Raw genomic sequence first — 27,010 nt, 5'->3', positions numbered from 1 at the left:
AACAACCATCATGGAACGAAATTACCGTTGTTACATATCATTAAACCTTATGGCAGTCTGTTTGGGTCTCTCACTTTAACAAATCTAAACATGACTGAGACGTATTCTGGGTTACTGAAGTAAATCAATTGGAAGCCATGCAGCTGCATTCAAGAAAATGGTCCGGTGTCCAGACCTCTCTGCCTACTATTATATTGTTTAACTTGCATCTCAAATTAGGGGGAAAACCCCTAATCATTTAAATCTCACACTTGGACATAATGAGCAGTATTAGTCAGGCAGACGGGAGCTGAAAGGAATCTCCCGCAATTCAGCAAAGAAATTATTTCTCCGAAAACAGGCTCTTTTTCTCCACAAGAAATCCTCCTTCCATATATACAACCAAAATAAAGCAATGCATTGAAACTCAAAGCACCGAACCCGCGCTCTCAACAAACTATTACACCCCATATTTTATCCCCAATCATGCAAACTGTTCGCTTCCCACTCACCTTGCCCGGAAAAAAAAAACCCTCTACCCAAGATAAACACTCTCTATCAGCAGGTTTTTTAATTGTGTCTGTCGGAACGAATAGTTTCTGATGGCTACAGGGAGGGAGACATGCTTCATCTAGCCCCTTGCTACAGATGACTCTCTTTCTGTACAAACTGATGATGACAGATATCCAGCTGATAACCTCTGGGGAACGAAGTTATTTTAATTTCCAGTCACTTTCCTGCTAAGTACCATATCAGTTTGTACACAGCTGAGATAAGAGAAAGAATAAGAAAGAAAGAGACTAAAAATGTAGCCATAATGGCTGGAGTGGACGGAGTGGGTTCTCATATCCTGTCTTTGACTTTACCTGAGTCCTCCTACAACAAATCGAGGATAGCTTTGATTTTACCAGAAAAAGCCTGGGGACGTTTTGATGGTTATTCACCTGATTTCTTAATGTGAAGGTAAGGCAAACAGCGTGTGGCTCATACAAAAAGATAAAGGGGCCGATTCGGTATGACCTAGGTGAAGTTCAGTCTATAGAACATCATGGCCCTTGACTCTTTAAAAGTAATTTCCCGCAACCTGCGAAAAAAAAAATACGGGAAGGGAAACTGATCGGTAAAATGGGTTTTTAGTGAAAACAAAGCCTGACCCCCTCACCTGGTAAGGGCAACTCCCATCTTTTCATATGCGGGGTATTTATACCTCCCTACTGTATGTGCCACTCCATGCATCTGATGAAGTGGGTTCTAGCCCACCAAAGTTTATGCCCAAATAATTTTGTTAATCTCTAAGGTGCCACAAGGACTCCTCCTTGTTTTTGCTGATACAGACTAACACAGCTACCCCTCTGAAACCTTGTCTATTTCTGTTCAGGGAGAAGAGAGCGATGGATGGATACTTAGCTAGACAGAATAATCTTGGGGAGAAATATAATTGGGCAAAGGGGTTTTGATGGTGCCCCAGTTTGCCGTTCTATCAGCATGCAACTTTTGGATTAGTCGCTGATCCCCTTTTGTAAGCATTTGCCTGACACTGATATCTCTGAAAAGTGGTTTCTGATCTCTATCTCCCCCCGCATTCAGCGCGCATCCCATTGTGCCTGCGCAGCCCCTCACGCCAGCGCTGGGAGCAGCGGTGCGTCTGTCCTGTGACTCGCCCTGGGACTGGCACCCCTCCGGAGCGCAGTGTTTGTTTAGGGCTCACTGAATCCAATCAGGACTTGCTGGCTGCAGTTTTCCGGCAGGGCTGTGAGAGGCGCCTCCTCTCTCCTTTTTATACCATGCGCCGCTCGCAGTAGCCGCTGGACTCGAGTTTGCCGCTCTCCTCTCTCCTCGCTCACTGGATTAAAGCCTGCTGAGACCAAAGCAAGGAAGCCAATGCGAAGCAATCAGGAGAGGTTTGCTTACTGATTTTGTTTCTTCTTGTACTCTTGATTTAAAACACGATCCGGGCTCACTGAGGGTTCTGCTGGTGCACGAGGAGTTGCTCTGGACAGACTTCTGATCCCTTTGCCTGGAAGCCTTATCTACCCGCCCCTTATCTCCTAGTTATCTTGCAAAGGGAGAGACGTATTTTGTGCCTGTTTGCAAGGGGGGTTTGTGTGTTGGGACTGATATTCATGTGGTTATCTTAAGAGTCCCGAGGTGGTTTGGGAAGCTCAGAGAAGGAAACTTGCGCGTCCACTTTTGTTGCTTGAGCGGCTGACACTTCCCCCTTCTCCAAACTCTCTCTGTCGCTTTCTACCCCTCTCCTCCAAGGACTTGGCACTGGGCTGGGCTGGGGGTGTGTAGCCTGTTTAATACGCTCGCGGTGTGATCTCCGCCGGGGGGCCCAGCTGGTCTGACGTGCCGCAGTTTGAGTTTGTTGATTGTGGATTGGTGCCATTTCCAAGGTGTGCTATAGTGGGTTTGGACTTGCAACTCCACAGGCCCGGAGTAAGTGGCGCAGGCTGGCACCAGCTTCCTCCGAAAGGTACATGCCCCTCGCCCTTAGCAGATCGCCTTTCCTGGGTGGGCTTTGCACACCCCGTCCCTTTTGCGACCTTTTGTCTGAAACAAACAAAACCGAGGGAAAGACACGGATTGATGGAACGCCGTGGGTCTGTTTCCCAAGAGCTATAGAGAACCTGCCCCGTGCCATTGCTAATCGCTTTCCCCGTGGAAGGAATTCAGATGACTCACGCATCGGAAAACAAGGAAGGGGCGCGTGGGTAGCCGACAATAAACGGGGCTCTCCCCTTCCCCTCTCGTTTTCGATCTGCCACCCAAGATAAGGTGGGGACGCACAGCCTGGTGCCCTGCTCCCTGTCTGCTCTTACCTATTGCTGGGGGCAGCTGAGCCCGGGCCGCTGGCGCGCCCTGCTAGGACGCACGCGGGGCTGGGGGGTGTTAATGACCTTTGCCGGCTGATCCTTATTCTGCCCGGGAGCCAGACAACGCCGCCCAGGCGACAGGAGCGATTAGAGGGTCCCCTCGCCCCCCCACCCCCCCAGCGGGTCTCAGCAAAGAGGGAGACGCTGGGGTCTGTTTGCTAACTGGATTTTTTCTTCTCTTTTGTGCCCCCCCCGGCTCCCCCCTCCATCCCCTCCCCAGAGGCTAGACGGGGACCTGGATGGCCCTGACTGACGGCGGCTGGTGCGTGGTGAAGCGGTGCGGCGCGGACGCTGGCGACTCCTCCTGCCCCTTCCCCGCCAGGGAGCCGGGCCCCTCTCCGCCCTCTCCGGCCTCTTCCTCCTGCTGCTCCCCGGGCGAGCGCGGCTCCTCCAAGACTCCGCAGCACGAGCCCGAAGGGACCCGGCCTCCTCCCGCCGCCGAGGGCAGGTCCCTGCTCGCCCCCTACGTGCACTTCGGAGCCCCCCACGCGCCCAGCCTGCCCAGCTGGGAGGACATCCTGCTCTTCACGGATTTAGACCAGACCAACAAGCTGCTCTGGTCCAGCCGCGGCTCCAAGCTGAGCCCCTTCGGCGCCGAGCAGCCCGAGGAGATGTACCAGACCCTGGCGATCTCGGCCAGCCAAGGGCCCCCGGCCCCTTACGATGGATCTGCCGGCAGCTTCATGCACTCCACGGCCAGCTCCCCGGTCTACGTGCCCACCACCCGCGTGGGCTCCATGCTGCCCAGCCTCCCCTACCTCCAAGGCAGCGGGGCCGCCCAGCCCAGCCACCCGGGCAGCAGCCACTCGGTGTGGCCCCAGCCGGCCTCGGAGAGCCCCTCGTACAGCAACGGCAGCGGCTCGCACCCCTCGGGCCGCTTCCCTTACTCCCCCAGCCCGCCCATGGCCAACGGGGCCTCCCGAGAGCCGGGGGGCTACAGCAGCAGCCTCAATGCCAGGGACCAGTACAGCCCGCTGGGCAGGCCTCTGAACGGATCTTACCCCGGCCACTACCCCTCCTATGTGGGACCCCAGCTCACCCCGGCCTGGCCCACGGGACCTTTTGAGAACTCCATGCTGCACTGTCTGCAAAGCCGAGCCACCCCGATCCCGGTGCGGGCTCCCAGCTCAGGTAAGAGCGCCCAGACCCCGCCACGGGCTTGGGTCTGGGTGAAGGGCCGGCCAAGCTCTCGAGGGCTGCAACAGGAACGAAATAACCCGAGGGAGCGAGAGAGAGGATTTCCCCGCCAGGGGAGGGGAGCTGGGGCGGCATTTTTTGTCTGTGGCCAGCCTGTGTTTTCTGCTGCAAGGCTGGGAGCTGTGCTCGCAGAGAGGGGAGGAAGTGACAGGGAAGCAGATGGCACTGAAGTATAATTATTAGTCCTTATTTGTGTATCCTTTGAGGAGGAGGACTGGAGGAGGTCGGTGTCTTTGGAGAAAATGTGAAGATCCTGGGGCGTGTGGGGTTTGTGGGTTTTTTAAAGGGGAGGATAAAGGTGCCAGGAGGAGCCCTTGTATTAGCACAAACACAGGCTTTGAATGAATATGCATAAAGTTTGCTGAATAGGAATCCTAAAAGGCCGCGGACCTTCAGGTGTCTTTTGGAATAAGTTTTCTCTCCTGAGTTGTGTGCAGGGACAGTGGTTTGGAAGGGATCAGTGGAAGTATTTTGAGACCTCCCATTCTTTTGGTGTTTTTGAATGGTGTGGCTTTGGTGATAATGGCAGGCAGGGGGCCGGTAATACAAAAGTATCTTTTGGAATAAAAGTTACTGCCTTGCTTTTTGTATTTTTTTTTTAAATGGCATCAATTAGAAGTATTTTTCATCGGCGTTTTAAGCCTGTTTTTTTTTTGAAAGAAAAGAAAAGAACTGGTTAATGTAAGTCACTTCCAGATGTCTCTTTATTGTATATTTGTGCTTCCCCGTATTAACATAATCCGATTAAGAAATAGTGAAAAAATGCAGTGTAAATCACATCTTCTATTCGAAATAAACGATTCAGGCACATTACGGAGACTCGTTCAATGGATTTTTGTGATTTCCAAAGGCAAATCCAAAGCCAGTTAGTGTTAGCAATTTTTAAATTAAAATCAATGGGAATTTCTGTTTTAAAACCGCTGGCACAGTCAGGCTCCCAGTGGCGGAATGTACTGATGGAAGCGTCTTTTAGCAAAAGAAATTATGCGCGTCATTAAATTAACTGTGGGGTTGAAGACTGAGTTACTTTGCGATGATTTTTGGTTATTGCAATCTCTTCAATTTCTTTCAGTCGGAATATAATTTTGCGCTTGCGTTTGCCTGTCACTCTACTAATAAATATTTTATGCACATGGATTCAGTACAATTTTCCTTCTAAACAACAGAAGGAACCACCTAAAAATCTTTTCATCGCTCGATAAACAATCTTTCTCCAGTCCCCCAAATGCAACATATTTGATTTAGGCATTTTAAGTCCCACTCTCGTGTTTACTAACGTGACACAGAGAATAAAGATGATTAATTTTTTAGAGATAGCAGTGAAAGAGCAAAGCAAAGCAGAAAACCCTCCTCCTCTCATGCAACACGAACGTTGAGTGTCAGGACTTTCAAAGTTAAAGTGTAAAACACGGTGATAACCGGCCTGGATCAAACCCGCAAGGAAGCAATCATATCATCTGCCTAAGGAGAGGGTTATGGGAATGGAAATGCTCATAGACGAGTGAGGGCGGAGGGGAAAAGGCTCATGGATAGGTTTGAAGAGGAAGGAAGGAATGGGCAACCCTAAACAGAAAGAGGTTAAGGAAGAAGGGTTAGATCTGCAAGGAAGGGCGAGCGGACACATTTCTGTCCCTGGATCTCTTTCTGGATCACTGATTCTCCTTCGAAAATACCAGATGTACTTTCCTTATGTATTCTTCAAGAAACTGATTTGATTCTTGTTTCGTTTACACAATGTTAAAACGATTAAGTCGGTAGTATATCCCTCCCTGGTCCCTACAACCTTGTCTTTGGAAAAGCGGTGATAATATTACATGGAGTGTAATATGTTTAATTCCTGATTTAAAACGGCCGGGAAAGTAGCTCAGCTAATTTCACGGGGTACATTTTAATGTTTCTAACGGTATTCCCCCCTAAACTTTCCTGAAGATCAGTTTTGTGACCAAAAAGGTGTGGGCATGTGCAAGACGGGGGGAGGCATTGGCTGCTGGAGATACAGTCTTCAGAGCGGGGTTAATGTCTTCTTGTGAAGGAAATAAGAGACTCTAGGCAAGATCCAGACTAGGAACAATCAAAGTGTGTGTGCATCCGAACTACAAAGCGCAGGTGTCCTGTCAGTCACCAGACCTCAACATCTCTTTCTTCTCCCCTCCTCCCCCAATCAGGTTTAGACTAAATTCAGAGTAGCATGTGAATGCAATCTGTTTATAATGTTTGTGGGCGAGGTGATATCTTTTTATTTATTGGACCACTTCTGTTGGTGAGAGAGACAAGCTTTCCCGCTTACACAGAGTTGTCCTTCAAGTCTGGGTAAGGATAAACTCTGGGTAAGCTCCAAAGCGTGTCTCTCTCACCAACAGACTTGGCCCAATAAAAGATATAACCTCACCCACTTTGTCTCTCTAATATCCTGGGACCAACACGGCTACAACTACACTGCATATATTTGTGTGAGAAATATTATCTCAGCACAAATAACCTTCTGTATGGTTTCCCCATCAACTAGTTTATTTAAGAGGATTTCAAGGTCTAGTATATGCTTGATATAACATTAAAATAGAAGCAAACAAACCGATTAGAGTCCTCCACAAATTGAGGTTCTCTTATGCTATCCATTCTTAGAGTTCCAGCCCACAGCTTTAACTCAGAAACATCCCCATTGGCTTGGGCCTGTAATATTATAATAATTATGGCACTTAATGTTCTGGGTGCTTGCTGTATAATACAATAACCATAAACGGATATCACAAATAAAATGTACAATATCTACTATAGATTTGTGTACGTCTCCTAATATTTCCATGAACGCTCTTTTATTCCCGGGTGGGAACTCAAAGGAGAGAAGTGTCTCTGTTGGAGAGGAAAATAATGGATTCGGGGAGATTTGCACAAAGTTAAAAAAAACAAAAAACAAACCTTAAACCCCACTACCGATTCCATCACATCACTTCCGACTAATGATAAAAAGTTTTCTGTTTCTGCAAGTTAGACTCCCGCATTTAAAATGGGTCCAATTATAAACGTTTTATCAAATAAAAAGATCAGCGCTCAGAACACATGCAGTGTGTGCAATCAAGCTCTTTGTTTAAATGTAAGGCAAAGAGTATCGTGGAATTCTCATAATTTAACGGAAACAGAATTCTCATAAATAATACAATGACAGAATTCTCATAACTTTACTTATAAGAGTTTCTAAGCTTTTACTGAACAATTAAAGCTATATTTTTTTATTATAATTATAAATATATCTAGCATGGATTAAGGAAGAACTATTCTAAAGGCTAGAGATATATTACCTCCATAGAATTTCTTTCCATAGGTATGAAGGTAACATTTTAAAGTAAACAATTGGAAAAAATAACTGTTTAACTCCAGTGTCCTTGAAGCCTTAAGCATTTTACTGATTACTGTATTCAATGGCAGCTTTTAGTGCAAAGATTAATAAATCTTAGTGATGTGTTAAGAGTTACAAGCTGACAGTGTAATTTGAACTGTGGTCTCTGGACTCTGCCATGTTCTGATTTCATTTGAACTTGTAATTTTTGTAAATGAAGGGAGGAAAAAAATTTGCAGGGAGGGGGACCAGGGAGGGGGAAATACAATTTCTTTCTAGGCGAAGTACGTTCAGTATAATCAAACAGTTATATCAAACCCTTATTTGACATTTACAAGATCTCTTTCACTTTAGGGAACACAAAGCTAATATGTGAAACATAAAAGAGTAACCTCAAGACGAACAAAGTCAGGTAGAACAGGGCATTAAAAGGAGCGAGAATCAATTATGAAGCTACACTTCTGCAACAATGGCTTCCTCCTCTCTTAAACTAAGAAAGTGATATGGAAGTAAAACATTTTAAATTATCTCTGTATAATATATGCGTGTGTATATAGACACACACACACAATTATATAAATCAATATATATATAATTGATTTATATATATATATATTTGTGTGTGTATATATATACACACACACATATATTGTACAGAGATAATTTAAAACGTTTTCATATATATAAATTGTTCTCTATCTTTAAAATATGGAGAGATGAATCAGATAAAAGAAAGGGTTCCACAGGAGGAAATGTTTGATTGTTATAGTTGGGATTTATTTATTTATTGCCTAACATGTGTATCTTTATTAACTGTTTAGTAATTAATAGATCCCTGTGATAAAATGTTAGGTATTTTTCCACTTAGTATATTTCTTAATAATGAGATTTAGTTTCTCTCCCCCACACACAACACTAATCGTTGTCTCAACTACAGATTTAGTAAAATCCAGTTAGCAAAGACTTTTTTTGTATTGAAGTTTTAACAAGTTGTAATGCGTTTTTTTCAGTAAGAATCTAAAACGATCAAACACTTGCTCAGTCGTGAGTGAGAATTATTTGACAAAAATAACTTCACTTCCAATTTACTATGATTACAGTTAGACTCCCAAGTGGACTTTGGAAGGTGGATATTTTGGCAACGAACATAAGAGCTCTGAACACCAATCTCTGCCCTGTGTAAACGCCTTTTAATTTATTGCTTCTTTCTATACAGTAAATAAATAATTTAAATTAACACCGCGAGCAGTTCTGATTGAAAATAGATTCTGTTCAATATAGGCAATATACGAAAGGTTGGTAAAATTCTGAGATCCGAATAATTCTGCCAGACTAAACGAAAATTGGTAAATATCGCACTGTCTGATTTTCAGTTTCAAAAGTTCACGATTGCATCTTTAACTGACCCAACCGCCCTGTCCTGCGGGTTTTCGCTATGGCAAAATTCTCGTTGTGATCAACGTGCGAAGGATCGGGCCGTAGGGGGGGGGGGAAGGCCCACCCCGTGGGTTGTTACCACGATTCTGTTTTTACTGTGTGGCATTTTTGTCACGCTCTCTCACGAGAGGAGCATGTGTATCAAGGCCAGGCGGGTTGGAAACATCATCAGGCGGTGTTTTAAACAGCGCTGACCTCAGTGGTGAGAGATTCAGAGTCGTGCCTGCAGCTGCGTTGTGGCCGGAGGAGCTAAGGGCTGGAGACTGGGGGGGGGGGGGGGGGGGCGTGGGTCAGCCTGGCCTGGGGCTTCCAGATCGCGAGAGAGCCCCCGGGGACAGATGGTAAACGGGTCACTTCGATTCGTCTGCCCAAGGCGCATTTTGCTGCCACAGGGGACAGCCGTGACCTGAGCTTGTGCTAGGCTCCGAAGAGCAAATGACGACGCAGGTTGGGAGTGGGGGGCAGGGGGGGCGCGGCCGGGGTATCTCGGTTCAGCCGGGCCTTGCACGACTTCACTTTAAAATGGCTCTGATGAGGATGAGTCAAAGGGAGGAAGCAGAGGGCAAAGCTCGCTGGGGCTGGGCAAGTTTCCTGCCGCCGTCTTGTTGCGCAATGCCCCCAGCCCTCCCCGCAGAGCCAGCGATCTCTGCCCGCTGATTGCAGCTCGCTCCCCCGGGTCTGACAGCAGGGGATGGTTGTATTGTTAACTCGCCTTCCTTTGACTGTGTCCCCCTCCTAGACCTGCTGGAAGATCTGTCCGAGAGCCGGGAATGTGTGAACTGCGGCTCCATTCAGACCCCTCTGTGGAGAAGGGACGGCACCGGCAACTATCTGTGCAACGCCTGCGGGCTGTACACCAAAATGAACGGCCTAAGCAGGCCCCTCATCAAACCCCAGAAGAGAGTGGTGAGTGAGTGAGCGCCAGGCACAGACGGCTGGGAGCCAGCCCCATTCCACATTCCAGCCCCCCCCCCTCAGAAACTGGAGTCACACCTTTTGAGTGTGAACGGCTGCTGACGTCATAAGCCTTCAATACCGACCCCCTGTTCCTAGGGCTTGAGCCTGCAGTCCTAGCTCCCACAATTTGCCCTTTAGCTCCCTCTGCCCACTCACACAGTCCCTGATCCTGCCAGGAATGTAGGGCTCAGTTCTGTTCCCACTGAACTCAGTAGGAAGACCCCCCCCCCATTGACCTAACTATGCAGCGACAGGGCCTTCAGTGCCCACAGCTTTCATTGGAGTCAGTGGGAGCCCAGGGTGCTCAGCACCTTGTAGGCTCAGGGCGACCCTGTCCTGACCGGCAGAAAATGAGTTCAACACAGTGGAAAAGCCCCTTTAACGTGGGTGAAGTGGCAGACTAACCTGTGAGAAGATGTGTTAGCCTTAGCGGGTTATGCTGTAACCTAGGTTCCCCCTATGCAGCCCTCTTGCTGTCCTTCTAGTGCTTCAATCCAGCGTTGCTGCCTGGCTCATCTTTAGGTCATAATTATGTTGGAGCATAAACAGGGGAAATAAGAGTTCTCCCTTTGGGTGTTTTTTTTAAAATTGATAAACCCCCATCAAAGAAGCAAAGCAGATGTTTAAAGATACACACTGAAAATACTGGAAGTTTCAGCTTTCGGAGTGTTGAAAATTGTTTGTCCAGGGGGCTAGAAATTCCTAAAGATCTACCTTGTTTGTGAAGAGCTTATTTCTCTGAATCTCTGGGATTTTTGTTTATATAATTCAAGGAAAACCAATTGCTTAAACAAGATAAAAGCCTTTGTTTTTTTGTTTTACGCCTAAAAATGAACCATAATTTGTCAAAAACACACATTGAAACCCTGGGGGGAACAAACACTACAGACCAGAACCCCATCTTATAATTCAGCACTGGCACTAAAGAGGGAAGGAGAAAATGGAACAAGAGGGAACTGCAGACAGGTTTTAATAAATCTGTGTTGAGGACAGAAAAGAAAGAGAATTCTCCTTTCGATAATTGCCATTAATGGGATAGTTATAATAAGTGATGTTGACATAATCCAAACCAGGGCTTGGACCCCCAGTGTCTGAAGACAGTGTGACAAACTGATCAAGCTTCAAGACCCCTTCAATCACCCCAGCTGTTGCAGTTCCTTCATATTTCTATTGTATAAAAAGAAATGCCATTCTTTATTAAACAACAATTCTATCACCATCCACTACAACATTTTCTGTAACTGGAAAAAAACCACCTGACAAGCTTTTAAAAACCTGACAAGCTTTTAAAAGCCACATTTTCTTCATCATGTCAACATTCATCTAGTGAAATGCCTGCTCTTAAGCCAAATAATTCATTAAAAGCAAAAGTTAATTACTGTTGAATGCTCAATTTCTTAACTGGTTATTTAGCAAATTTCATTAAGGCTATTTAGCAGGAAAAATGCAGCACATGGGGTCAGATCCTCAGCTGGTGTAAATGATCATAGCTTTCCTAACTTTAAGGTCATGGAACAGATATACTCCAGCTGAGGATCTGGTCCATGGTGTTCCTGGTTTTCACTTTTGTGTGTGTGTGTGTGTGCATTGCAGCAATTTCAATCTGACACCTCAATGAAACAAAAGTTTTACAGTGTTCTATGAAAAATATAGTCATAATCTATTCCAAATGCATACAACCAAATTATATATTATGTATGATTGTATATTCATACATCTGTAAGTATATATAAAAAATGGTTTGAAGATGATAAGCATGTTTTGGCCCTTGTCCTACTATTACTGAAGTCAATGGTAAAGCTCCTGCAGCAGGAAAGCCAAGATTTTTTTTCCATTTTAGTGCCAAAACTTTTTGAAAGTTAAATAGTTTTTTAGATAAATTAGATTTTACTACAACAGCGATGCAGAAAATTATAGAAAACTTTCAATATAAAATATATTGAAACTTATGCTAATTTTCATGCAAACAAAAATAAAAGAAAAACAAAAAAATTGTGATAAGATCCAACTATGTAAATTTTAGAAAATGCAGCGTATACACTGGGGCCAAATCCTGTTCACGTTACAAACACACAAAACTCTCTTGATTTCAACAGTCATTTTGCTTTAGGAAGGTAAGCAGAATTTGGAAGCAGTGTGTATCTTTCATTTTCTTTTATTAATTAATACAACAAATTCTGTTTCAGTACTAATTATTTGTTACAGTACATTCCGTATTGCCTTAAATTGGTACCGATTGAAACCACAGCTTGCTGATTGTCTACAGTATGCAATCAGTAATGACTTTTAGATTCAAAGTTCCCAGTCAAAGCAATTATATTTAATTTATAATTCTCTTTACAACTGTGATGTAAAGTTACAGCTCACTACTTAGTTACACAAATGGATAGAATTCAAGAGACTTGACTATAGCTCTGAAAAGTACTTATCATTCTGAAAACATTATTTTGTGTTTTCTGTGCGGCAGGTGTGGTATCAAAGGTCTCCAGATATTTCGAGCAAACCAACAGTAAATGATACAAATGGAAAGGGCCCAAGAAATTAGTTTTTGTTGTGGACTCTTTCTTTATGGTCATGATGGGCTGAATGCAGTGCACTGAAACTGACTGCTCCATGCTAATCTTTTCAGCCTGCAAACATAGCTAGTCCCAGATTTTTTGACATTGCAATACTTTGTAAAATAACAGATTTATGATGTAGCTGGAATTCCTTGCTTGTGATGAATGTGAAAGAGAGCGCTTGTTACAGGAACTTTTATAACCCATTCACCTTCATTTCACATATTTATGAGGACTGGCTTCACTTATGATATATAGTCTGCAGTCATAAAACTCTTTGTTATATGGTATTTTCTGATATAAGGTTGCTTCATCTTGGCTCCAAACTCCACTGAAGAGTGTCATAAATGGCTTGTTTATAATATGGACCTTGCTGTCGCACACCAATTTACTGACTTCCTAGAACATTCACACAGAGAGAGAGAGCACTGTTCTGTAAAGCATGTTCCTGAAGTATGTTGTTTTTCACTTGGTGATAAATATGTTTTTACAAAAATGACACTGTTTGTTGTACATATTAAGTCCCTTTGATATCTGTTCCATATTCCTTTTCCATGTCAAAACAAAAGTTTGCAGCTGTCAGCCCTTCAGGTGAAGTTCAGCTTGTGAAAATTGAGCTGTCTCTTTGCTTTAAACAGAATCCCTGCCATACTGGAATGTTCATTTTTCACTGCTGATGTAGGAAGGTCATTAAAAGAAGCTGATTTTTCTCAAACCAATTTAAGGCAATGCTTAAAAAGTAGGCAATTTAAGGCAACACAAAAAACTGCTGCGTCAAAACGATTACTTTACAGTAGCACATTGTGAAAAGGGAGAGTGCTCCAATTTGGATGGAAATCTGTTCAAATCCTTTCATATCCAACCTATCAGAGGAAGTGATGATATCCCATGGTCTAGACACACAACTGGTGATCAGAAACTCTTGAGTTCTAATTTTGCCTCTCCAGAATTGGGAAAATCACATTACCTCTTTGCATAAGTTTCCTTGTTTATAAAATGAGGATAATAATACACACACTCTGGGGTGGGTGGAGGGCTTAATTAGATTAGGTTTTGAAGCAGCTTACAGAAGCTGAATGTTGTCATACTGACTTTGTATTACACATAGCTTTGGTAAACCAGTTACCAGTCTATTCCTCTCTCCAGCTGTTAAGTGGCAAACTACATTTGTTTATATTTGCTTGTTTATGTTTTTGTTTACTTGTGCTTGTCCCCTAGCCTTCTTCGAGACGGCTTGGTTTGTCTTGTGCCAACTGTCACACCACAACCACAACCCTGTGGCGTAGGAATGCAGAGGGCGAGCCAGTATGCAATGCCTGTGGCCTTTATATGAAACTTCACGGGGTAGGCAGCTATTTCAGTCCACATTTGATTCCTGTTTCGTAAGGACCCAATCCTCGTATGGAACATCCATTGACTTCAGTGTGCTGAGCACTAACAGGGGCAGGCTCCACGGGCTTGAGTCTATGCTCATTGAAGTCAATAGCAAAGCTCTCTTCGACTTTAATGTTGCAGGATCGGAGCCTAAATGAAGCCATCTAAAGATTCTGTAAATGTATGTTAAATTGAAGAATAAGAAAAAAATTATTCGGAATGGCACTTGTTAGTAAATTGTTGGTTATACTTTTTCAGCAAATGTAGAAAAATAATGGTGTAAGAAAATAACTGTACTGTGAATATAATGGAATCCATTTAGCTCTAGACTCTGGGAAATCTTGTGACTAAAGTTATGCACATGTATAAGTCTTTGAAGGATTGGGATTTTAGAATTTATCAATACTTTGTCCAGCATTTTAAAAAAAGAAATTAAGTGATGGTTATAAAACATGATCATATCACGTACATTAATTGATTATATTTTCCAAAGCTATTTTTTATTGGGTAAGTGATATTAATTTTGAATACATATTTTCTATTTCAAAGGTATGTTATTTGTGCCTTTAATGACCCAGACTCCAAAGCAGCTATTTACGCATTTTCTTGGTATAAAGATAAGCTTGAATATGATGCATTAGTTCACATGGATAAATACTTAAAAAGAATATATATTACGTTTTAAAGACCCATCCTACAAGCACTTAGGTCAAGGCCTGTTCATGCACAACTGGAGTCAGTAGGAACAGGATTGGGCCCTTCATGTGTATCTGTTTTCCAGGATCAGCCTCTAAATCCTTAGGATCCAGTCCTGTTGTCCTTACTTAGGAAAATCTCTGGCTGAAGTATATGAGAGTTTTGCCTAAGTAAAAACTTCAGACTTTTTGGAATCACTGCTAGAACAGTGGAAAAATTAGGTATTTTTTGGAAAGTAGAGTCTATATAATCATAAAAATGCTTTAAAGTGTTGATTTCAATTGATTTAGTTGGTAGCACCATTTGATCTTATGTTAAAATTTGGTTTCTGCTGAGTGCTGTACATGAAAAACTTTATGATCTGTGTTCATTCTCCCCACCTTCCCCCCCCCCCCAGGTTCCTCGGCCTCTTGCCATGAAAAAAGAAGGAATTCAGACTAGAAAGCGAAAACCAAAGAACATAAATAAGTCAAAGACATGTTCTGGTAAATATTGTAAGACAGGATATTTGGATGTAAGGATTTTGTCATTCTGGAAAATATTTGTTTCTAATCACAGTTACTGCTGTTGCAGGTAACAATAATAATGCAGTTCCTATGACTCCAACATCCACGTCTTCTACTAACTCAGATGATTGTAGCAAAAATGCTTCCCCTAGCACACAAACTACAGCCTCGGGGGTAAGTGATAAAATAGTATCTTTATTTGTAAGCAAGCTGATCGCTGTACAATATGTTATCTCAGCTTTTATCTTATCTAACAGTACAATAATCTAAACAAACTTTTCAGTTTTGTTAGCTGATACAGGAGCAAGATTTTCTGAGGAAATTACATATAAATGTAAACAAAACGACAAGCTGGAGTACTTTACAGACCTCTTAATTAAGATCTATATAAATTTTATGATTAAATCAACCAAAGCTTACACAAAAACATTTTGTTTTGAAGAGTTTAAATGGTTTTATCTTAAAACTGTTTTTTTAGACATAATAGCAATGCACGGCATCGTGACAACATCAATAACATTAGTGCACATAACACAGATTCCTTGAATGCTGGCCAACGTGCATGTCTAATTCAAAGCACCACCCATCTCATCTTTTCCAAAAGTTATTTAAAAATGTGTGCATGCGTTACACACACCCAACTCCCTCCCCCAAGCGTAATTTAAAGTCTCACTAAAAGCAACAAAACTCAGTCCTGAGGTCTGTGTACAGGAAAGATGAATTGAGATGTGCACTTAGGGCCTGATCCAAAGCCCATGGAAATCAATGGAAAGATTCCCACTGGGAGTGGAGGCTGTTCAGTACTTCACAGGACTGAGCCCAGGAGGTCCACTGAACAATATCTTGTTTATTTCAAACTCTTATTTTCATCTACACACCACACCTTCTTACCACCCCTCAGATCAGCATTTGGGATAATACATACTATAGTTAAAGTTGAAAAGTAGTTTAATTTATAACCTCTTTTATTTATCTACACCTCCCCCCCCCCCACACACACACCGTCGCAGTCTTCTGTATTCTTCATTTACTATATCATTTACTTTAAAAGATACCCTTAGCATGGCTTTCACTGTTCCTTTATTACTAAAAAGAAACTTGTTTATCATAACTCTTTTTTGGTATGTTTCCCGATCCAAATACCTTTCCGTGGTTTCTTTCCTGAAATATGCAGTTTCACCATAAACAAAACAAAAACAAAAACAAGTTTTGTTGTTTGTAGACTTATTTACAACAATCCTGCTCAGAGATGCTGGACTTTTGTATCTGATGCCAGCAAGCGATGTTATTAAAAGGCTGTATGTGACACGAAAGAATTCAGAGAGTTCAAACAATAAATAAAATACATTAAAGGAAGGGAAATTTGAAACTAAAACAAAGGTCTAAAATGGAAAATTATTAGGTTTCAAGCTCCCTCTGTGCCCTCCCCTCTCCCAAACATTTGATAAGAAAATCCACTTAGATCTAAATTCACCACTAACTTCAGTGGCATTGGATGAGACCTAAACCAGTAATAATGGCAAGTAATCTCCCACTTGTCCATTTTGAACCATGAATGCACATTATAAGAGTTGAATCTGCGAAGTAGTTGGAATAATGGCATGTACTATATATACCCATGTCCACGCACTTGATCTTATAACCTTGTTTGCTTTAGGCAGTCAATAATTAACATGTGAAAGGAACAGGAGAGGCAAGAAGATGCAAGCAGAAGGTCATGGTCTTTAAGGCTTGATCCTGCTGCCATTGAAGTCATGGGGCGCTTCACCATTAACTTTAGTGGAAGTAAGCTCGGTCTCTGTGTCTGAATCACAGGAGTTGGTGAGCATGCTCAGGACCTGTTGAAGGCAATGGGAATTAAGGGCATTCAGCATCTCAGAGCAATGGAACCTAAATCTGATCACATGTAAAAAAAATTTATATTAATGCCAAACCTCTTTCTCCCTCTCCACCCATTCAGATATTTTTTTCATGAGAATTTAGAGCTGATGGACTGATGGCCATTCTCTACTTATTATTAGAACAGGTACAGCCCAGACATTAGCAGTGCAAGCTTCCCCCTGCTGATCTACCTGTATCAGCTGGAAGAACTGCTCATAGGGATGACTCCATGCCTATTTAGTCCTCGGCTTTTCTAGCAAAAATGTTGTCATTTAGGGCCAACTGTGCTTTTGGTGTTTTTGTAATGTGGACACATGTTCACTGGGAATTATAATGAACTATATATTCTAACAAACTCATTCCATGTAGCTCACTGTATTGACACATTTTTGACTGCCCTACTTCTTATACTTTGAGGAGTAGGAAAATGCTAAATTGACAAAAAAGAACCAAAATACATTAGGGAAAAATATATGAAGTTTTAGAAACTATTGCCTGAAATTCATAGAAATGTTATTGCTAAATGAATCATTTAGAGAAAATGAATTCCTTTGCTGGTACAAGAGTAATTTGTTATGCTTTTGCAAGGCTGCCAAAAGAGTTCCTAGCAATGTGGAAATCTAATGGGAATGAAATTCAGCAGAATTTGTTTCAGCAAGATTCATTTTCAGCCCTACCTTTTCCGTTTCCTTTAAAAGTAAAATAAATGGGGGAGGTGGGTGGAGGGAGAAGGTACTTATCCTCTGAAAGGCAGTTACTCAACTGAGCAGCTTTGAAACTGCACATTTCATACAGGGAATTTTACTGGCTGCCAGCCTTGAGAAAAGACGATGGCTTAAATGTTGATTTTATGCCCCTAGTTGAAGAAGTTAAAAAAATTAAAACATATGATTGATTAATAGCAATGGGCATGAATTATAACATTTGGATCCAGCTCCAGACTTAGACCATCCCAATGTTTGGAAGTGTTTGCATCTGAGCTTTTGGGATGACCCATTATAAAGATGGGGGTTCTTTGCAAAATTCACATCTGGATCTAGGGATTTTAGTTTGGGCCCATTTCTGTGTATAAGTACTGAGTTTTCTCCATTGTTAATATGGACCAGCACCGTTTACAGGCTATATGAAGTTGCTTTATATCCTTATAAAAGAATATTTGAAACTTTCAAAACATACTGCCTCTATATCTTGAGACACATCATCCCACTGATGCCCCCCGTTAAGTGCACAGAGGAGAAAACTGCACACAACAATATGCTGAAATAAACTAATATAAAATTCATATGCCCCAGTCCACACCCTTCTGTAGATGTGCAGAGGCTGCAGTGGGCATGGTTGCCAGCAGTATTCCATTACCCCATTAGGACAAAACACAGTGTAAGGACTGTTACAAAGTCTGCTCTTTATGGCAATAGATGGAGTCTCCATGAGCCAGAGCTGATGTCAGTGAGGATACAGCAACAATGAGGGAATTCTCCCTTCAGTAAAGCGTTGGGCCTATATAAGAGCTGAAAGAGGCCCTGAACTCTGTGGCAAGAGGAGCCACTACAGCACCTGGCATTGGAATTGCTATGGTCATTGTGTCTTGGGCATAAAATATGGCACACTCATATAGCAAGTTGTCTGGATGATGTAAATCCACATCAGAGCACAGCAGCCAGGGCCCCACTTCTCCTGTTGCCGTTTGTGCAATGAATAGGAATCTTGGTGTGCCAGTGGGAACCAATGTGCACCACAAATGGTGCCTTGTAAAGCAGCCTGGATCGTGTCTAGAAGTGCTGTCCTTTACATCTGTTTTTCTGCTTTGGGCCAGGAGAGACCACATAGGGGAGCTTCTTCTGCCTACTTATGCTCCCTGTGGAATAGATATGATCACCCTTTCTGCAGCATGCCAGTACTTTGTGCGTCCAGTGTCCATGAGGAGCACCTGGGCTTGCTTTCACGGGGACCATGATGGTGCTCTACATTTTGTTGCAGCTTATGCTCCTGGACAGCACTTCCACTCTTTTGAAGTTCAGCCCGCATCATGGGTGGACAGAGACTGACGGGGTCCTTTGTCTATGTTGTCCTGGTCATGATAAATTTTAAGCATAGCAGGCCAGTTATTGCCCTCACTTACACCCATACAACCCAAGCAATATTCCTGGAACTGAAGAACTCATTCCTGTTTATCTGGTAACTGAGTGGGTGTATGTAGATATATGTGTCCATTAATGCATAACAGTGCAATTTTGTGAGTCTGTGCAGCAAAAAAATTGAGTCAATGCCGTGTAATTTAAAATCTTAAGGACATTTTTGTTTGGTTGGTTTTGTTTATTAATGAGCGGAAACGAACACAAAATTTTTCTCAGAAGGGCCATACAAATAAATATTGTGATAGTCTAATGTCAGGCCTCGTCCTGCAGTCCTTGTGGAGGAAAAACTCCCATTGATTTCACTTGTAATTTTGCTTTTAGAAGGACTTCAGGATTGGGTCCTTAGAGTGACAATAGCATGTACAGCAGTCTTGCCAGGCTGGAATATTGGCTGTCTTTTGGAAATTAGTGACATATTAACCATAGATTTATTTTGGTATAATATAAAGGAGAGATTAGAGTAAATGTAAACTTACACATTTCTAGTATAAGCAAAAGGAGTAATTACACCAGCATTAAAAATATAATTCTACATAGTGGCAATGTCACTGAATCAACAGAATTCCATTTTTGTTATATTCATACTTATTTTTAAGTCAATCATTGTTAAGACAAGATTACAGCAGAAAAGGAAACAATAGTATTCAGAAGAATAATATTCAGAGAAAGTGCTATGGATAGGCAGGCTTACAGGAGAGCCACGGACACTGGAAAATTAAGGGAACCCCCAACGTTTACCAAATCAGGTTTTGTGTAACAAAGAACTTTTGTAAGCGTGCTTTGAATAAATAAAGGTTATCACTGAAGCTGAGCCAAGCCAGGGCAATGCAACAGGATGCACATCATTTATCAGTAGAGACTGGCTTACTATAGATCTAGCCATAAACCAGTAACACCTAGAATTGATATAGCACTTTAGATCTTTAAAGCCCCGTGAAAGTACTAACTAAGGGGCAGCTCATGGCACTTGGTTAATCCCTGCTCCCCCTCCCCAAATCTCCTCCACAGCCTCTTTGCATCTCCACTGCCAGCATGGGGGCGGGGAGATAATAGGCTGCATCTCTAGTATTCTCTCCATCACCACAATGCAGATTGGTAGGAAGTGGATTGAAAGACGCAGGGAGTGGGTGGAAGCTTGACTCTGTCCCCTGATATTATGGCCTTCACAGCTGAGTCTGTGCATGGGGTTAGTAATCTGTCACTGGTTTCAGGGCCAGTATTAATAGTTGGTTACTTCCCCCTGGAACAAGTGGGAGCAGGGAAGGAATTCTGCCTCTCTTAGTCGGCAAGGCTGCCTCTCACAAGATAAAACTGGCAGCAGATTTTTAGGCTTTAGTGTAAAAAATGTATGTAGTGGTGTCTGTCTGTGTCTTATATTGTTGGGGAGAACTATAAGCGCAATGCCAGTTAGGCAGAGGATTCACTACAGCTTTGGGATCCCACCCTGACACTTCAAACTCCTTGATCTTCCTTCTCCAACTCTTCCAGCCTGACTCTATTCAGTTTCTGCCTCTTGGACAGAGTCTCACACTCTCTCTCTGTGCCATGGCTGCTCTGAATTTGTCCCCAAAGACCTACACATGGGGTGGAATTTACATGGGTAACTTAGGCTGAGCGTTGCAGTACCCAACGTTTAGGTGTCCTGCTGCCAAGTGGAATTCTCTATCCTGAATTAGGTGCCCAGGCTTCCTATACAAGACATGGGGAGAGTTAGGTGCCTGAAAAGGGGATTCAAAAAAGCCAGCTCGCTGGGCAGGGAGCTGTCTAAGCTAGCCAGTAGGAAATGCCAAGGAGAGGGAGTCACCTAAGCACCACCTCTCCGAGCAACTTAGGAGTCACACTTTGGATCCTCTCCTGGAGTCAAATACCTAAGCCAGGTCAGCTCTGTCTCCCGTGGTTAGAGCACATGGTCAGGATGTAGAAGACCCGGTTTCAGATCCCTGCCTGATGTGAAGCAGGGATTTGACCCCAGGCCTCCCGCCTCCTTGGTCTATGGCAAAGGTTCCCATAATTTTTTTGCTGCACCGACCTTTGTAGATTCATGCCCCATGCACACTCACCTCTGTACAGGGGAAAGGCCCAAAGGGGGGGGACTTGGATAGTGCTGAGGTCAGAGATGCCCAGGAGGTGGGGGAGAGGGGAAAATCCCCATGTGACTAGTGAGCTCCAGGGTGCCTCCCCTGCAGAGGGGGATCAGCTGCTAGGGCCAAGGGGAGGGCCCTGTGGGGAAAGCATGGATCCCCTGGGGTCAGTTTTGGGCAAGGGCTACTTAGCCTAAGGGTAGCTTCTTAGCCCCATAGGGTGAGGGGGAGACCAGAGCCACGGAGTATGAGGGGATTCTAGTTCAGTGGGCAGCAGATCCAACCTCAGGCACCCCCCTACCTAACCACACTCACCTTGGCAGCAGCAGAACTCCCTGGTCTCCCACCACCCGGCAGAGCTACCACCTCCCTCCCCAGGCCCTGCTCCCCAGAGCAGCTCCCCCCTGGCTGGCCTCTCACCCCCCAGCAGAGACCCCCCATGCCCTGACCCCTGCTTCCCCAGCAGAGCCCTCCCCTTGCCAGTCCCCCTCCCCCACACTCACAGCGGTGCTGTGTCCAGTGTCAGAACTGGGGCCGTCCAGGATGCCCTGGAGGATGGGGCAGCAGGCCCTGCCCACAGCCCAACCCACAGAAAGATGCTGGAGTCCGGGGACCAGCCTTCTCCTACTCCCCACCCCTACCCCAAGGCACTCTCATCCCCCTGATAAACTCATTCACCCCCAGCAGAGAAATGGGTTGAAATAATCCACAATAATACATTAATAATTAACGTAATAATAATACAATAATACAGTTCGGGGACTTATAGCAGAGATGTTTAATCACGAGCAGACCTGCGTAACCTAATGATTCAGCCATGGGCATTTCACCACGTAAAGATTATTTTCCATGTCTCACTTTAGGAACTCCCCAAATTGAATTTGTCATGCCATTAACTAGGAATGGTTTCTAAACTAAGCTGCCCTGCCCATCCCCCTCCCTCCCACACCTTTTCTCCTCCCCCACTTCATGCTGGCTCATTTTAGGAGCTGGACCCAGTCTGGGTCAGGCACTGATATGCAGCCTTCAAACCGGAAGTGCCTCCGCATTCTCTGGTATCTGCGGGAGCGTTAACAGATAAGCCACAAATGGGAACACAAAACAGATCTCTCTGCTCCACCCTTGTAGAATTGAATCAGGGAAAGAGTGAATTACTTTTTCCAGACAAGGAAAAAGCAGGTGAGCTGTTTACCCGAAGGAATAATAGCAGCAGGGAGAGGTGAATGGGAACCTTTCACACTAATTTCTAGTGTACACAATCTTTGCAAAACTTGTTCAAATGTAAAAATATTGTTTTCCTGTAGTTTAAACTCTTTCCTCCCAGGGAGGGTGAATGTATTTTTAAAAATGTCTTTCTAGTTAAAGAGGAACCTATGTTATATATTATAGATATAAAAGCCTCTTCCCAAAGTGTAGGCTGCTCCATGACCATTAAAGCAGGACAAATACAAGGAAAGTCCTGGGGAAGGAGAGGAGACACCCATGGATCTGACAGCACACCACCAAAGGAAAACATTATCTTTCTTTTAAATTTTATATATTGAACTTACTTGTCCTTTATTTATCAGGGCAGTGGGCTTCCACCCTGCGCTAGCTAAGTCTCCAGACCATTTAACATTCTGCTGAGATTACCAATAAAGAGGCCAATTAGACTGGTTGCTTTTTGTGATGTTCACTTCAAATTGGAATGAGAGCATCAAACTCTTTTCAGATGGGCCACTGACCAGGCATCAGTTAGTAAACTTTGATCACTAATGACAGAACTGGATTTGAATCACCAACCTACAAAGGAAAGGCTCTGTGATCCAAACCTTGCCAGACTCACTCAGTTTTTTACTTAAGCAAAACTCCCAAAGATTACAATGCTCATTTTGACTGGGTGCAGTCAAATTGGTTATATCCCATAACCAATAACATAAGCTCTCTTCTACAACAAGAGACTTGAAGTAAGCATGACAAGGTGGTTGAGGTAATATCTGTTATTGGACCAACTTCTGTTGGTGAGAGAGACAAGCTTACATGGAGCTTTTCTTCAGGTAAGTGCTGTGTAAGCTCAAAAGCTTGTCTCTCTCACCACCAGATGTTGATCCAATAAAAGGTTATTCCCTCAGCCACCTGGTCTCTCTAATATCCTAGGAGCAACATGGCTACCTCAACACTGCAACAACAATTGAAGTAAGGATAGCAGCAGCCATGGTTGCTATCATTCATTCCTTGCACACCCAAAACTCCTATTGAAATCAGTGGGTTTTGCAATATGGTATTATTATTATTATGTGAAAAGGCAGTGCAGCATTCAAACAAATTATTAGCATTGATGGAAAATTTTCATACAAAACATTTTTTCCATCGGAAAATGGCATTTCTCTGAGGTTGAAACTTTTCACGGGAATGTGTCAATTTCAATGACATTTTGGTTAGAAAAAAAATTGTGAGGAAGCATGTTGATAATGTCCAAACATTCTATTTTGACATCTGAAATGGAAGCTTTTTTGGTTTGAAATGACGTTTTGCTTCAAAAATGATCATATATTACAATTTTTTAAGAAAATGAAACATTCTAATTTAATCAAAATGAAATGTTTTGATTGACCTGAAATAACTTTTTTTAAAAAACTTTTGGTTCACAGAAAATTTCAAAATTTGGAGCTTTTTGTTTTGATTTTGAAATGTTAGAATTTTCCACTGAACAGAATTTCTGGTTTCTGATCAGCTCTGCAAATTATCCGTAAAATGTCTTTTCAGAGGAGCACGGGATTCTGATGTAAATAAAACATTGTGAAACATTTGAATGATGCCAGGGTAAATGGACCTTTTAAGAATGAACTTAATTTCAGGAGTAGCAATAAATCTGCATCATAAAGTGCACTGTTTTTAATCAGATAACATTTATATCACCCTACAAATATTTATAACAGTAATATATTTTGTTTTACTGAATAGCAGTATAATATCTAATAAATAAAACATAAATATAGCAGGAGAAGTAAGCATACTGTCTTGTGTTACCTTGTGTTAACTGGTTGGTGGTCAAAGTCAGATCTTCTGAATTATTTTTTATTAACATGGATACTTTCTGAAGTACTTCCAGAGACAATTCTTCTTCAGGTTACACCAATGGACCCTCACTAACTTTCAAGAGCTCTGCTGAGGGGGAAACTGGACCCCAGTTTACCACAGGCAGAAAATATCAGCTGACCACAAATATCTCTTTCAGTGGAAAAAGAAATTTAACCTGGGGCAAATTTGTCTCTTCTGGTGGATATTGCCACCTTTCACCATGAAGACTCACAAAGCATTGTGGGAAGCCGCCCTTGAACAAAAGTGGAAATTTCCATAAACATTTGGGCGAGTCTCTGCTTTTTATATATGAGAACTGCTAGTTTGGCGCCGCTCCAGGTGAAGATCTGAGAGATGGGCCTGAGGGAGGTTTTCCTTTTGTGTGAAATGATTGGATTAAATATATGTACTTTCCACTTAAATAATGGGCAGGCTATTTCCACAGTCCCATTGTCAGCTATTCCCTTTTATAGGAATTTGGTCCAACAAGTATCCATTTACAAGCAAATTAAGATTTTAAAGTCAATTTATCCAAGAGTTAATTTCTCATGAAGTCAGCTCTTAAACATTTCCTTTATTAGGTGAAATGTTGCCTCTTTCTCTATCTGGCACTGAAGTTTTCCTTTTCAGCAGATCTCCTAGGTCACATGGAAAAAGTGGATTGTTTTTATCTTTGGAACTCTCAGCTTCTCTGTTAAAATAAATGGACTGACTATTATTAGATTTCAGAGTCACATCCACCAAACCTTCCCTGTGGTTTGTCTCACTGATTTAGATCTTTGTAGGGTTGCAGTGGATAGGAGGGTTGTAACAAATCCAGGCCCACTGAGAACTTTGTGGTTCAAGCTCACCATAACCAATCCAAACTTTATGGTGACAGCAAGGATGGAGCTAAGACCGTCTTGGTTCGAAAGCATAGGCCTCTGCCACTTGAGATAAACATGAATCTTTGCTAGCTGTCAGCAGTATGGGGATGATGTCATACATCTGAGTGGTTCTGGCCAAGACTGTGAGAAGTGACTAATTATTTTGGCTACCTCTGTTTTTGGGTGCCCACTTTTTGAGGCATCTAAAATGAGTTTAATTTTCAGAAAGTTCTGAATACCCACTTTGTGAATGTCAGGCCACTTATGTTGTCTCAAACTAGGCACCCAAAAATGTAGGCACCCGAAATCAGTAGCCATTTTTGAAAATCTTGGCCCGTGATTCCATCCAGTAGGGGGCACTAGAGCACACTCACCCACGGACTAGCACATTACAATCTAATCATGCTAATTTCCATTTCTTTCGGCTTGTCCAGCTCTCCCTTTTTCTGGTAGATTATTTCCATCTTTTGAAAGATAATCATGTAATATTTCCCAAATACTGATAGCTCTTGAGGTGGGACAATGCCAACAGAAGGGTCCGTTATATACTGGGGAGAATGCGCTGGCTGTCCTGATGGGTTTTTTTTTCAATCAGAGGTTTTGAGGTACAAGAGCGGCAGAATGGGGTCAAATCCTGATCCTTCATACAAAGGCCAAGCAAATCGGCTCTGCTTGGAGTCTGGTGCACCCAGTGGACAATAACATTTCTGCAGAATTCTTGGCTTTAGAAGCACTGCACATAGAACACTTACTTCTAGTAGCTTTCATGGAGCTCTGGCTCCATTTTTCACAAAGGCAAATTCTTTTCAGCTCTCCAGACTCCCGATTTGTTTAATTGATAGGACTGAGTTAAAGCACACTTATGTTTTTTTTCCTGTTCTCCAGGCGGGTTCTTCAGTGATGTCTGGCCAAGGAGAGAGCACCAGCCCTGAAGGCAGCACACTCAAGTATTCAGGTCAAGAAGGGCTGTACACAGGAGTCAGCCTGACCTCCACAGCTGAAGTTACAGCATCGGTGAGACAGGATTCCTGGTGTGCCCTAGCTTTAGCATGATTCAGAGAAGATGAATCTGGATACCTGCACTGGGCTGCAGCCTTTAGACGTCCACACTTGTTTTTGTTTTGTTCTGTTTTATCAGGAAGTCTGAGCAGCAGGGAGAGTGCTGGCTAGAACATTCCTCTGATGTTTTTGTGCCTTAATGATAGAGGTGTTTTTTCCAAAGAGGTTCTGCCTTAGCATCCAGCTCCTCATCTATGCAAGGAAAACAAGGGAAAGTGAATCTCTCCCAGGGTAAAATGAATACAGCCAAAAAGAGCACCCTAGAGCTTTTGTTAGGTTCCAGAAATACATCTTCAAGAAATCCAGCAATGCTGCCTTTTTGATTGTATGTTTGTTTTCACTCTCTCACTTCTCCAAAGAATTTGATTGGTGTAGTCATCTTTTGGGAGGGAGATAAGGGAAGCCTTTGATGATAAGGGATAGTGAGATAAATTTAAGAAACCGCTAATGTGCGTATTGCTTATGCCAATGCACACATCTTGAACTAAACCTTTGATGCCCTCTCACAGGTCAGTTCTCCTGTTAGCACTGTCCGTATCCAGTATGCCTCCATTACTCTGTCATTTTCCTGCATCAGAGTTCAAGTACACCCATGGAGGAAATCACAATGTTTGGTACAAGTCTCTCAAGGTCGAGTCCGTTAATGAGATCTTTTGTTTTAAAATATTTACTCACTTTGCAAGACTGCATTATAACTTTTAATGTACACTGTGACTGAGGTTTATGAAAGTTAATATTTTGTGACTGAACTCTATATAGTCAGTCAGAATTTGTAAACAGGGTAGCAATCAGATATTTTTCTTCCATATATAAAATAATTTTTTAAAAAAAAAGAAGTGCAATTTGCGTTGCAGCAATCAGTGTTAAATCATTTGCATAAGATTTAACAACAGTTTTTATATGAATGAATGAATGTAAACATTTTAACTTAATGGTACGTAAATAATTTAAAAGAAAAAAGTTAACTAGGCATCCTTATGCTTTTTTTTTTATTGCAGCAAAAACATCCCACTT

The 27,010-nt window shown here is 42.7% G+C and overlaps 1 protein-coding gene across 2 annotated transcripts; it reads left to right on the top strand.

Moving 5' to 3' along the window:
- Positions 1-1,797: 1,797 nt before the first annotated feature.
- On the top strand, positions 1,798-26,710 carry GATA6 (GATA binding protein 6). 2 transcript variants are annotated; one of them, XM_073329426.1, is made up of 7 exons: positions 1,798-1,880; positions 3,076-3,986; positions 9,563-9,729; positions 13,557-13,682; positions 14,806-14,893; positions 14,982-15,088; positions 25,823-26,710. In XM_073329426.1, the coding sequence occupies exons 2-7, from the start codon at positions 3,095-3,097 to the stop codon at positions 25,988-25,990; spliced, it is 1,548 nt and encodes a 515-aa protein (XP_073185527.1). In that variant the 5' UTR covers positions 1,798-1,880; positions 3,076-3,094; the 3' UTR covers positions 25,991-26,710. The 2 variants fall into 2 exon arrangements, with proteins under 2 accessions (XP_073185527.1, XP_073185528.1); XM_073329427.1 differs by lacking the exon at positions 1,798-1,880 and having other exon boundaries at positions 3,026-3,986.
- Positions 26,711-27,010: the final 300 nt, after the last annotated feature.

Source organism: Lepidochelys kempii, chromosome 2 (genome assembly GCF_965140285.1).
Source record: "Lepidochelys kempii isolate rLepKem1 chromosome 2, rLepKem1.hap1, whole genome shotgun sequence".
Classification (NCBI taxonomy): domain Eukaryota; kingdom Metazoa; phylum Chordata; order Testudines; family Cheloniidae; genus Lepidochelys; species Lepidochelys kempii.
Note: the sequence above shows the minus strand (reverse complement) of the source record. Positions and strands in the feature narration are given on the sequence as shown.